The 13,013-nt window shown below is 48.8% G+C and overlaps 1 protein-coding gene across 1 annotated transcript in view; it reads left to right on the forward strand.

Moving 5' to 3' along the window:
* LOC119856927 overlaps positions 1–12,974 on the forward strand; it is a 36,558-nt gene extending 23,584 nt beyond the window's left edge. The window contains 5 exon segments of the mRNA XM_043516301.1: positions 7,391–7,447; positions 8,113–8,268; positions 8,668–8,790; positions 9,169–9,251; positions 12,770–12,974. Coding sequence (XP_043372236.1) covers positions 7,391–7,447; positions 8,113–8,268; positions 8,668–8,790; positions 9,169–9,251; positions 12,770–12,974 — 624 coding nt within the window.
* The last annotated feature ends 39 nt before the right edge of the window (positions 12,975–13,013 follow it).

The following is a 13,013-nucleotide window of genomic DNA, read 5'->3' on the forward strand; positions in this document are numbered from 1 at the left end:
ATTTCCCACCAACCCTTGCCACGATGACCATTCCCACTGGCTTCTCCACCCAGCTGGCAAATGGCCTGGATTCTCCCCTGGTCTATAAATGGCCTCTATTTCCTCACCTGGGTACAATTAAAAACTGTACCCAGGTAGGCAAAAATACAGGCCACTGGCCAAACAGATCAGAACACTTCCATGCCCCTAGGCCACTCAGCTCCAAAGGAGTGAGAAAGGATGGGGTTATCCACCAGAACAAAGCCACTGGGCCATTTGCAGCCCTGGCCTAGGGAGATGCCCCTACACTGACTTCAAAGGGAGTCTGCACCCATTTACACCCGGACTGAATTTGACCTGTTTTGTCTCCACGTTACATGATGGTACATTATCCCCCAATGGGACCTGGGTTGAATTTATAGAAGTCGGGGTTTTAGAAATCGTTTTTATATAGTCAATTGTGTGTGTCCCCACACAAAATGCTCTAAGTGCATTAAGTGCATTAACTCGGCGGAGTACTTCCACAGTACCGTGGCTAGCGTCGACTTCCGGAGCGTTGCACTGTGGGTAGCTATCCCACAGTTCCTGCAGTCTCTGCCGCCCATTAGAATTCTGGATTGAGATCCCAAAGCCTAATGGGGCAAAAACATTGTTGCGGGTGGTTCTGGTTACATGTCATCAGGCCCTCCTCGCCTCCCTCCGTGAAAGCATTGGCATACAATCGTTTCGCTCCTTTTTTCCTGTGCAGACACCATACCACGGCAAGCATGGAGCCCACTCAGCTCACTGTCACCATACATCTCCTGGGTGCTGGCAGACATGGTACTGCATTACTACACAGCAGCAGTTCATTGCCTTGTGGCAGCAGACAGTGCAATAGGCCTGATAACCATCGTCATCATGTCCTAGGTGCTCTTGGCCGCCTCGTAAGGTCGGTCAGGAGCGCCTGGCCAGACGTGGGCGCACGGACTGAAATAAGAGTGACTTGACCAGATCATTCTCTTTAGTCCTGCCAGCAGTCCTACTGCACCATCTTCTGGTGAGCAGCCAGGACATTAGGATGGCTAGCAGTCCTATTGCACCATCTTCTGGTGAGCAGCCAGGAGATTGGGATGGCTAGCAGTCCTACTGCACTGTCTGCTGCAAGCCAAAGATGTATAAGATAGATGGAGTGGATCAAAACAAGAAATAGACCAGATTTGTTTTGTTTTCATTTACTCCCCTTCTCTTCCTCCCTCCATGAAATCAACAGCTGACAATCGTTTTGGTGAGGTCTGTCAGGGGCACCTTGAAAAGTTTAATGGAGGTTCAGTCCTGCCTGGAATACCAGGGGGAAGAATAGCTCAGTGGCTTGAGCAGTGGCCTACTAAACCCAGGGTTTTGAGTTCAATCCTTGAGGGGGCCATTCTGTGTGACAGTTTTTTTTGTTTCTCCTTGATGTAAAGCCATCCCCTTTGTTGATTTTAATTCCCTGTAAGCCAACCCTGTAAGCCATGTCGTCAGTCGCCCCTCTGTCCATCAGAGCAATGGCAGACAATCATTCCGCGCCTTTTTTCTGTGAAGACGCCATACCACGGCAAGCATGGAGCCTGCTCAGATCACTTTGGCAATTAGGAGCACATTAAACACCACGCACATTTGCCAGCAGTATATGCAGCACCAGAACCTGCCAAAGCAAAACCGGGCGAGTAGGCAACGTCAGCAAGGTGACAAGAGTGATGAGGACATGGACACAGACTTCTCTTAAAGCACGGGCCCTGGCATTGTGGGCATCATGGTGCTAATGGGGTAGGTTCATGCCATGGAATGCTGACTCTGGGCCTGGGAAACAAACACAGACTGGTGGGACCGCATAGTGTTGCAGGTCTGGGACGATTCCCAGTAACTGCAAAACTTTCGCATGCGTAAGGGCACTTTCATGGAACTTTGTGACTTGCTTTCCGATGGCCTAAAGCACCGGAATACCAAGATGAGAGCAGCCCTCACAGTTGAAAAGTGAGTGGCGATAGCCCTGTGGAAGCTTGCAACGCCAGACAGCTACTGGTCAGTCGGGAATCAATTTGGAGTGGGCAAATCTACTGTGGGGGTTGCTGTGATGCAAGTAGCCAACAAAATCAAAGATCTGCTGATATCAAGGGTAGTGACCCTGGGATATGTGCAGGTCATAGTGGATGGCTTTGCTGCAGTGGGATTCCCTAACTGTGGTGGGGCCATAGACGGAACCCATATCCCTATCTTGGAACCGGAGCACCAAGGCAGCGAGTACAGAAACCGCAAGGGGTACTTTTCAATGGTGCTGCAAGCACTGGTGTATCACAAGGGACGTTTCACCAACATCAACGTGGGATGGCTGGGAAAGGTACATGGCGCTTACATCTTCAGGAGCTCTGGTCTGTTTCAAAAGCTGCAGGAAGGGACTTTCTTCCCAGACCAGAAAATAACCGTTAGGGATGTTGAAATGCCTATAGTTCTCCTTGGAGACCCAGCCTACCCCTTAATGCCATGGCTCATGAAGCCATACACAGGCAGCCTGGATAGTAGTCAGGAGCTGTTCAACTATAGGCTGAGCAAGTGCAGAATGGTGATAGAATGTGCATTTGGATGTTTAAAAGCACGCTGGCGCAGTTTACTGACTCGCTTAGACCTCAGCGAAACCAATATCCCATTGTTATTACTGCTTGTTGTGCGCTCCACAATATCTGTGAGAGTATGGGGGAGACGTTTATGGCGGGGTGGGAGGTTTAGGCAAATCGCCTGGCAGCTGGTTATGTGCAGCCAAACACCAGGACGATTAGAAGAGCACAGGAGGGCGTGGTGCGCATCAGAGAAGCTTTGAAAACCAGTTTCATGACTGGCCAGGCTACGGTGTGAAACTTCCATTTGTTTCTCCTTGATGAAACACCCCCCCCCCCCATTGGTTCACTCTACTTCCCTGTAAGCTAAGCATCTTCCCCTCCCCCCTTCGATCACCACTTGCAGAGGCAATAAAGTCATTGTTGCTTCACATTCATGCATTCTTTATTAATTCATCACACAAATAGGGGGATAACTGCCAAGGTAGCCCGGGAGGGGTGGTGGAGGAGGGAAGGACAAGGCCACACTGCACTTTAAAACTTATTGAATGCCAGCCTTCTGTTGCTTGGGCAATCCTCTGGGGTGGAGTGGCTGGGTGACCGGAGACCCCCACTGTGTTCTTGGGCATCTGGGTGAGGAGGATATGGAACTTGGGAGGAGGGCGGATAGTTACACAGGGGCTGTAGCGACGCTCTGTGCTCCAGCTGCGTTTTATGCAGCTCAACCATACGCTGGAGCATATTAGTTTGATCCTCCAGCAGCCTCAGCATTGAATCCTGCCTCCTCTCATCACGCTGCCACCACCTATCATCTTTAGTCCTCCACTTACTCTCTTCAGCCCACTATTTCTCCTTGCGTTCATTTTGTGCTTTCCTGCACTCTGACATTGTCTGCCTCCATGCATTTGTCTGTGCTCTGGCAGTGTGGGAGGAAAGCATGAGCTCAGAGAACATTTCATCGCGAGTGCGTTTTTTTCACCTACTAATCTTCGCTGGCATCTGGGAAGGAGAAGATCCTGTGATCCTTGAATCACTTGCAGCTGGTGGAGAAAAAAAAAGGGACTGTGGTATTTAAAAAGACACATTTTATAGAACAATGGGTACACTCTTTCACGGTAAACCTTGCTGTTAACATTACATACATAGCACATGTGCTTTCGTTACAAGGTTGCATTTTGCCTACCCCCACTGCGTGGCTAATCCCTCCCTCCTCCCCCTTCCCCGCACTGTATGGATAATAGCGGGGAACATTTCTGTTCAGCCACAGGCAATCAGCCCAGCAGGAACGGGCACCTCTGAATGTCCCCTTAAGAAAAGCACCCTATTTCAACCAGGTGACCATGAATGATATCACTCTCCTGAGGGTAACACAGAGAAATAAGAACGGATGTTGTTTGAATGCCAGCAAACATTGGGACCATACGCTGCAATGCTTTGTTCTGCAATGATTCCCAACTACGTGCTACTGGCCTGGCATGGTAAAGTGTCCTACCATGGTGGATGGAATAAGGCTGCCCTCCCCAGAAACCTTTTGCAAAAGCTTTGGGAGTACATCCAGGAGAGCTTTATGGAGATGTCCCTGGAGGATTTCCACTCCATCCCCAGATACATTAACAGACTTTTCCAGTAGCTGTACTGGCCGCGAATGCCAGGGCAAATTAATCATTAAACATGCTTGCTTTTAAACCATGTATACTATTTTAAAAGGTACACTCACCAGAGGTCCCTTCTCCACCTGGTGGGTCCAGGAGGCAGCCTTGGGTGCGTTCAGGGGGGATAATGGCTCCAGGTCCAGGGTGAGAAACAGTTTCTGGCTGTCAGGAAAACCGGTTTCTCCACTTGCTTGCTGTGAGCTATCTAAAACCTCCTCATCATCATCTTCCTCATCCCCAAAACCTGCTTCCATGTTGTCTCCATCTCCATTGATGGAGTCAAAGCACAGGGTTGGGGTAGTGGTGGCTGAACCCCCTAAAATTGCATGCAGCTCATCATAGAAGTGGCATGTTTGGGGCTCTGACCCTGTGCGGCCGTTTGCCTCTCTGGTTTTCTGGTAGGCTTGCCTCAGCTCCTTAAGTTTCACGCTGCACTGCTTCGGGTCCCTGTTATGGCCTCTGTCCTTCATGCCCTGGGAGATTTTGGCAAATGTTCTGGCATTTCGAAAACTGGAACGTAGTTCTGATAGCATGGATTCCTCTCCCCATACAGCAATCAGATCCCGTACCTCCCATTCGGACCATGCTGGAGCTCTTTTGCGATTCTGGGACTCCATCATGGTCAGCCCTGCTGATGAGCTCTGCATGGTCACTTCTGCTGATGAGCTCTGCACTCACCTGCAGCTTGCCACGCTGACCAAACAGGAAATGAGATTCAAAAGTTCGTGGGCCTCTTGCTGTCTACCTGGCCAGTGCATCTGAGTTGAGAGTGCTGTCCAGAGCGGTCACAATGGAGCATTCTGGGATAGCTCCTGGAGGCCAAAACCGGCAAATTGTGTCCACACTACCCCAAATTCGACCAGGCAAGGCCAATTTCAGCGCTAATCCCCTTGTTGGGGGGTGAAGTAAAGAAATTGATTTTAAGAGCCCTTTAAGTAAAAAGAAAGGGCTTTGTCATGTGGACAGGTGCAGGGTTAAATCAATTTAACGCTGCTAAATTTGACCTCAACTCCTAGTGTAAACCAGGGCTTAGTCCTGTTTCTAAGAGGACTAGATCAAAGCAAACTAACCAACCAATGCCTGGAAGCTGACACTATCTTTTGTTGCATGAATACAGCATGAAATGTTTTTTTTTAAAACCGAGACTGGGTTGTGACTGCTACAATCTTGCCATGGTAAAATTATACATCTGTACCAATGATATATTACAGATGCTGAATTTTTCATTCAGTCAGGAAGTGCCAGAGTTTTAGGCTTTGGCTACACTTGCAAGTTAGAGTGCATTAAATCAGCCCCGGGTGCCCTAACTCCTGAGGTGTCCACACTGGCAAGGCACTTAGAGTGCCTGGATTCTGCAGCTGGAGCATGTCTGGTAATCCACCTGCATGACAAGCATAGAGCTTTCTGTGCCTGGGCTGGAGCACCGGTGTATTAGTATGGTGACGTGTTGCATAACTGTGCTGTGATTGGCCTCCGGAAATGTCCCATAATCCACTGAAGTCAAGTGACCACTCTGGTCATTGTTTTGAACGTGGTACAGAACCAATTCCCACAGGGGATCACTCCAAAACCTTCCACCTCAGAAAAGCTTTTCCAGCTGTGAAGGGATAAATACCCCATCTTGGCTTTGAAAGGGTTAATTGGCATGAGGCTAATTAACTCATCTGCTGGCTCCTGCAGGCCTAATTAAAGATGGAGCCCAACTGGAGAAAAAGCTGCAAAGTGGTGACTATAAAGAAAGGAAGCACAGATTAGGAGGAGGTTGCTGGGGCAGAGGGAAAGAATGTCCAGTCCCTCTCTGGGGATGGGTGACTAGGGAGATCAGGAAGGTCAAGGGGGAAGCCCAGGGGGAGAGTGAGGTAGTACTGGAATCCTTTTCTGAGTAGAGAAGTCTGGTAGGAGGCTGGCAGAGGCAGTCTGTGGTGGTGAGCCCTGATAATAGGGCAGGCTCTGAACGTCCAGGGAGAGAACCCTGGGGCATTTCAACAGAGGAAGAGACACAAGGTCAAGCCTAGGGAGGGCAGAAGCGGGTTTACATTTGTATTTTGGTGGGGGAGGGTCCTGAGAGAAGGGTGAACTTCAAGAGGTGGGGGTGTTATGCTTATAAGAAGCACATGGAATCTTTTTAAAGGGGATAAGGTAAAATGCCACATTTATTGAGAGTACAATTTAAGCATTGAAATCAGCATATGCTTCCACTCACACTCCAAAAAGTTCTGCAGCTGGATCTTAAAGTTACCAGTCCTTGGTGTTACTCGGTCAGTTCCAGTGGCCAGCTGAAACTGCACGAGGGAGGGGAGCTGGGCCTCTGTCAAATGTGTTCGAAGCTCTGATGTTGATGCAGAATGAACCCAAAGTCCCACAGCAATCCACACTTCTTTTATAGTGATAAGTTCCCATACAAGTCTATCGACCTTGCTGTGTCATACCGGAACTGTCAATCATGAGGTATTCAAGGTTGCTCTTAATTAGTATTTTGAGTTGTTACTGGGAGGATCTGCAGCTGTTTCTTATCTTGTCCCTTTGGCTCAACTCCTTACCTCCTCCTTGGAGTGTGTGCCTTTGCTTGAGGGTTGTCAATCTACCATCTGGGTGATTGATAATAAAGTTCGTGCCTCTTGACTCCTCCACTCCCTTCTTGACCATCCAGCCTAGTTGTCCTTTCTCAGTTAATTACCACACATTCTTCACTCACACCAAACAGTAAATAAGGCAATTACAGCCATAAAACTCCTATCCTTACTAAGAACAAATGTTAACACAATCAGCAAAGAATAAACTCAGAACAATTTCTTTTTACTAATTCAAGGCTACAATTTCTTCTTACTAATTCAAAGCTAGCAAAATGGAGTATATGGCAAAATAAGCAAAATGGAGTACAATTTTACTTTAGACAATTTCTTCCCATTAGGCTTTTGGCCTACGGGGGCAAGAGAAGGCCTGGAAAAGTGGCTACTCTAGGAAGAACTCCAGGCAGGTAGCAGCAAGGAGCCTGAGGGAGCAGACCTTGGGAGGATTATAGGATGAAGGTTGTGTGACATGCCCTGACATTAGAGGGTAAGGAGTTTTGGGTTTCCCCCAACACACAGTTCTGCCAATACCCTAACCTGCAGCCTCCTGCTATCCCAGTCCCTCCCCACCCCAGCTCTGCCAATGCTCCTGATTATTTTCTCTCTTCCTCTCTAGTTGCTCTTGGCTGGCATCATCACTCTGGCTGCAGACACAGCCCACAGCCTGGCTCTGGTGAGTAACCTCTTGATAAAGCCTGGCCCAGGGCTGCATCAGGGCTCGGTCACATCCCTCCTCATTCCTCTCCCCAGACAAGCGACCCTCCTAAGAGGGACTGTACCCTCTGGGCCAGTTGGGGCTATGAGGCCCGAGGTAGCTGTGCCTTGCACTGGGGAATTCTGTCAGAGGGCGAGGTGGGGAGAAGAGGAGGAAACCATTGGTGAGGGATGGGCCAGGAGCAGTGGCTGAGATGAACCACATTTGTAATGGTGCTCTTAGGGACAGCTGGGGTCCCCAAGGCTCAGCTGCATGAAGGGGACATAGAGCCATAGGCAGATCCAGGGGACAGAGCCAGGACAGGGGGCAGCCCTGGGGAAGAAAGAGGTGATCCTGGCCCAGTCCTCAGGAGAGGCAAGGCAGAGCTAGTTGGGAGGGAAGGGCAAGTCAGGACAGGAGGCCAAGCCCATATGTCAGTGTGAGATGGATCTAGAGAGGGGCTGTGCTAGGAGGTGATCTCTTGTTGGGGCAGCTCCCCTCTGTACTGGAAGGACTCTAGGGGAGAACACTGGGGTTTAGGGCTACAGCCATTATCTGTCCAGGAGCTTTGGTAGTCCCCCATTCCTACTCTCCAGCACCCTGGTGCTTCCTAGCAGCGACAACCTTTTCCCTTCATCTTCCAGGTGAAAGCCTGCCTGGTCATCAACATCATCTGCATGGTGGTGGTGGGCATGATCAACTTATTCTACCTGGTGGACTTGGTGTATGATCCCCGTAACCAGTACATCCAGTGTCCTGCCAGCAACAGGTTGCACTGCAGGCGGCTGTACCAGGTCTTGGTGGGTGCCTCCTCCTTGGAGAGCTATAGAAGAGCAATGGTGGGGCAGCCAGCTGGCTGTGATCGGGGGGTGGGACCAGGGATGGGAGTTGGAGGAGGGATATATCTCTTGAGGAACTCAGGCCTGAGCTTCATTTCTCTGTCCCCCTGGGAACTGCCTCTTGGGGTAGGTGGGGGATTCATTAATTCCTGGAATTCCTCCTCCTGTTGATGGCTTCCTGGAACTTGACTCACTGGAACTGGACAGGACGTGAGAATAGACTGCAGGGAACACTCCTTCCCATTCCTACCAGGAGATGGACCACGGAAACAAACAGGGCTATCCGGTCGTTAGTTCCTCTGATCCGTGCTGAGTCCAGGGGCCTGTCTGTGATTCCCCATCTCCTGCTCTGTTTCCCAGCACTATTGCACAGGCATGCGGGTCATCATCCTGATCTTAACCTCGCTGGGGTTCTTCGTTTCCGTTGGCCTGGAAGCCTTCGGGTGCAAAGCTGTGTGTCGCCAGAACTCTGCAGATGATGTGGTAACTACCCAGATGCTCCTGGGAGATGTGGGGAGGAGTGGGGTTAATACAGAGAGCTGGGGGAAAAGGGATGGAAGGAAAGTAGGGATGGACCCTGGGGGGATAAGCAGAGATGGCGAGAGCGTGGGAGACAGGCAGAGGGTGGCTGAGTAGAGAAGAAAGGGGAGCAAAGGGGTAAGACTGAGAGGCAGATGGGAGCAGATGCTCCATGGGGTGTCTATGAAGTGTTTACGTCTGTGCCTGGATAACAGCAGGGAGATACTAAAGCAATGAACAGACAGGCCAGGGAGCAGCTGCCTATGACTCGGAGGTGATCAGCCAGGGCTACCCCTCCTGAGCCATCACTGCTCACCCCATGACTTTGTGTTTTGCTCCCAGCCAGTCGCTGCCCTGACGAATCTGCCTGCTTCCCATGAGGCCGCCGCGGAGCCCGAGCCTGTGGTGTCAGAGTGACCCACGGCGTGAGTGTCCCCTGGTGGAGAGACCAACAGCTCCCCCTCAGTGAGCAGCTACCCTGTGCCCCTCAGTGAGAGGCATTTCTGTTTCACCCTCTCTGCCTTCCCTCCATCAATCCCCCTCGTGGAAAACCCCTGCTAACTGCCATTGTGTGTTGTTGCTGCTCACACGTCCCCCGCTGGGCTGCCGCACCATTGCGCCATGGTGCAAGCACCCTCCAAAATCTATTAATGTCCTGCAAGTCAAGGGCCTGTCCTGCAAAATCCTGGATGGGGAGAGGATGGCATAGCACCATCTGATGGGCCCTGCAGCTAGCTAACAGGAAGTGGGCTAGAGAGAGGCCCAGAGCTGGCACAGGTTATGGATTTCCTCAACCAAGCTCTGAACCCAGCTTCATCCATGATGTGTAATTGTTATCTGAAGGCATCTCCCTGAAACCTGCTTTCATCCAGACCACACTGCACGATCCATTGTCTACAGCCAACCCCTAAAATACAACCACATTTGCTCCAACCCCTCATATAGAGACAAACACCTACAAGATCTCTATCAAGCATTCTTACAACTACAATACCCACCTGCTGAAGTGAAGAAACAGATTGACAGAGCCAGAAGAGTACCCAGAAGTCACCTACTACAGGACAGGCCCAACAAAGAAAATAACAGAACGCCACTAGCCATCACCTTCAGCCCCCAACTAAAACTTCTCCAACGCATCATCAAGGATCTATAACCTATCCTGAAGGACAACCCATCACTTTTACAGATCTTGGGAGACAGGCCAGTCCTTGCTTACAGACAGCCCCCCAACCTGAAGCAAATACTCACCAGCAACCACATACCAAAAACACTAACCCAGGAACCAGAGTAGCAGCCGTGTTAGTCTGTATTCGCAAAAAGAAAAGGAGTACTTGTGACACCTTAGAGACTAACGAATTTATTTGAGCATAAGCTTTCGTGAGCTACAGCTCACTTCATCGGATGCATTCAATGAAGTGAGCTGTAGCTCACGAAAGCTTATGCTCAAATAAATTTGTTAGTTTCTAAGGTGCCACAAGTACTCCTTTTCTTTTAACCCAGGAACCTATCCTTGCAACAAAGCCCGTTGCCAACTGTGTCCATATATCTATTCAGGGGACACCATCATTGGGCCTAATCACATCAGCCACATTATCAGAGGCTTGTTCAACTGCACATCTACCAATGTGATACATACCATCATGTGCCAGCAATGCCCCTCTGCCATGTACATTGGCCAAACTGGACAGTCTCTATATAAAAGAATAAATGGACACAAATCATATATCAAGAATTATAACATTATAACATATAACATTCAAAAACCAGTCGGAGAACACTTCAATCTCTCTGGTCACTCGATTACAGACCTAAGAGTGGCTATTCTTCAACAAAAAAACTTCAACAACAGACTCCAACGAGAGACTGCTGAATTGGAATTAATTTGCAAACTGGACACCATTAAATTAGACTTGAATAAAGACTGGGAGTGGATGTGTCATTACACAAAGTAAAACTATTTCCCCATGTTTATTTTTCCCCCTACTATTCCTCACACATTCTTGTCAACTGCTGGAAATGTCCCATCTTGATTACCACTATAAAAGATTTTTTTTCTCTCCTGCTGGTAATAGCTCTCCTTACCTGATCACTCTCGTTACAGTGTGTATGATAACACCCATTGTTTCATGTTCTCTGTGTATATAAAATCCCCCTACTGTATTTTCCACTGCATGCATCCGATGAAGTGAGCTGTAGCTCATGAAAGCTTATGCTCAAATACATTTGTAAGTCTCTAAGGTGCCGCAGGTACTCCTTTTCTTTTTGCAGATGGACTGAGTCATTCTCCCTGGTGGGGAGCATGTGTGATTTTTTTCCTCACATGTTTGTTCTTTGCAGCTATCTGCAGAGATTTCAGTTTATGGGGTTGTTCACTTTGCGCTGTTTGCTAGTTGTGCTGTGTGATTAGCCACCTCACTTGAAGCAGGAGAATAACCAGTAACAGAGAGCAATAACTTATCTCTGTAATTAATTCTAATTTGGGCTAAAATTTGTGAAGCTATCAGGACTTGCAGCTGCTTTCCCGAATAAAATGATGGCCTCCAAATACTTATGTGCAATGAAGAACATGACTGCAGCAGTGTCTTTGCTCTCTGCATAACACTAAGAATAGCAGGAATTAGCATGGGCACAGCTGAGTTCCAGATAACTATGTTTACTAACACATAAGGCCTAGCTATATATATATGGTCTGTTGAGTTTTGGTGGCTTCTCCCATAAAAGACATCGAGGCTCACTAGATGACTCCAAACTATTTAAAGGGATGTTATCCCATTCCTATACACTACAAACCCATAAACTGTGGCAGAGCAGGCTTGCCGTGTTTATTTGCAAACCATATATTTAATAAGCTTCCAGGATTGTCACTCGGAAGCCTATTGAGTCAGCGTGAAGTGATGTAAGTGGCTACAAGCATGGCTGAGAGCTCTTTTTGATCAGAATATTACCAGCTTGATTCATCACTGGGATTCACCATCTGTTACCATCCAATTTTTTAAGTTCTCAGCCAGTAAATTACAGCCTGGGCTTTCAGCTACTGTTATATACTTAATTAAGTGATAAAGAGTCAAGAAAGTTCCAAGAAAAATACTTAGAGACAGATCCTCAGCTGCTGTCAATTGTTATAGCTCTGTTGGCTTGAAGTCAATGCACAAGTGACACCACTGGGGTGTCATTTAAGAAAAACTCCTAGGGGAGAGGAGGCAATAGATGAGTAATGAATGCCCACCAGCATGGTGAAGGTTTGAGAGCTGCGTGATTACATCACATTGCAATCAACTGCATTCTGTATGGCTAGATCAGAAAAGAACAATGTTTGAAAAACTGCACTTCTTCTATATGTTTGTGAAGAAAACTTTATGATTGATTATATAGCTCGGGAAATGCAATCATCTTATGTGTTATTATATTATATCCTGCAAAGTCAGAGCGGGGCTACCTGGGCCCAGGCTGCAGAGGACTGGGTTTGTGAGGGATGGACCGGTCAGTGGGGAAACCTCTTGCTGGTGAAACTGCTTAGAAATCTTCATGGGCATCTGCATAGAAACTGGACATGCAGCTCCCACAGGTCAATCTAGACACCAGTTAGTTGGGGTTGGTCCTGCTCTGAGCAGGGGGTTGGACTAGATGGCCTCTGAGGTCTCCTCCAACCCTGATCTTCTATGATTCTATGATTCTTCTACCAGGTGGCAGGGAAAGTCCAATGGCTGAGGAAGGTTAACCCTCCATGATGGCCACTCAGAACAGCCACTGTGAAAGCCAGTGGCAGCAGATACAGGGAATACAAAAAGGCCTCACTGGACCCAGCAACTACACTCATACCACGGGATGCTGGTGACTTCCTCATCTAGGTCATGTAACCCTCCCCAGCCCACGGCTGCCCTGGCAACTGATTGATGAGCAAGGACCAACCCAGCCAATCATGACTCTTGGACAACTTTCTCAGGGGCCACCAGCAGCTGGCTGAAAGCCAGTTGAGTGTGCAGCAATCCGACCCCTCCAGCCTGTCGGAGCGTGGGCAGCAGCATTCTCGCCACACCCTGGTCAACAGCCACCTCACTAAAGAAGCCTTTGCTGGCCGTGTCGTGGGAATGGCTGGATGGAGATGGCTCCAACCAAATGGGAAGCAGCAACAGATAAACTTAGGGTAAACTTAGATAAACTGCCTGCAAAGAGCCACTGACTGTATT

The sequence above is a fragment of the Dermochelys coriacea genome, chromosome 6 (assembly GCF_009764565.3).
Source record: "Dermochelys coriacea isolate rDerCor1 chromosome 6, rDerCor1.pri.v4, whole genome shotgun sequence".
Lineage (NCBI taxonomy): Eukaryota > Metazoa > Chordata > Testudines > Dermochelyidae > Dermochelys > Dermochelys coriacea.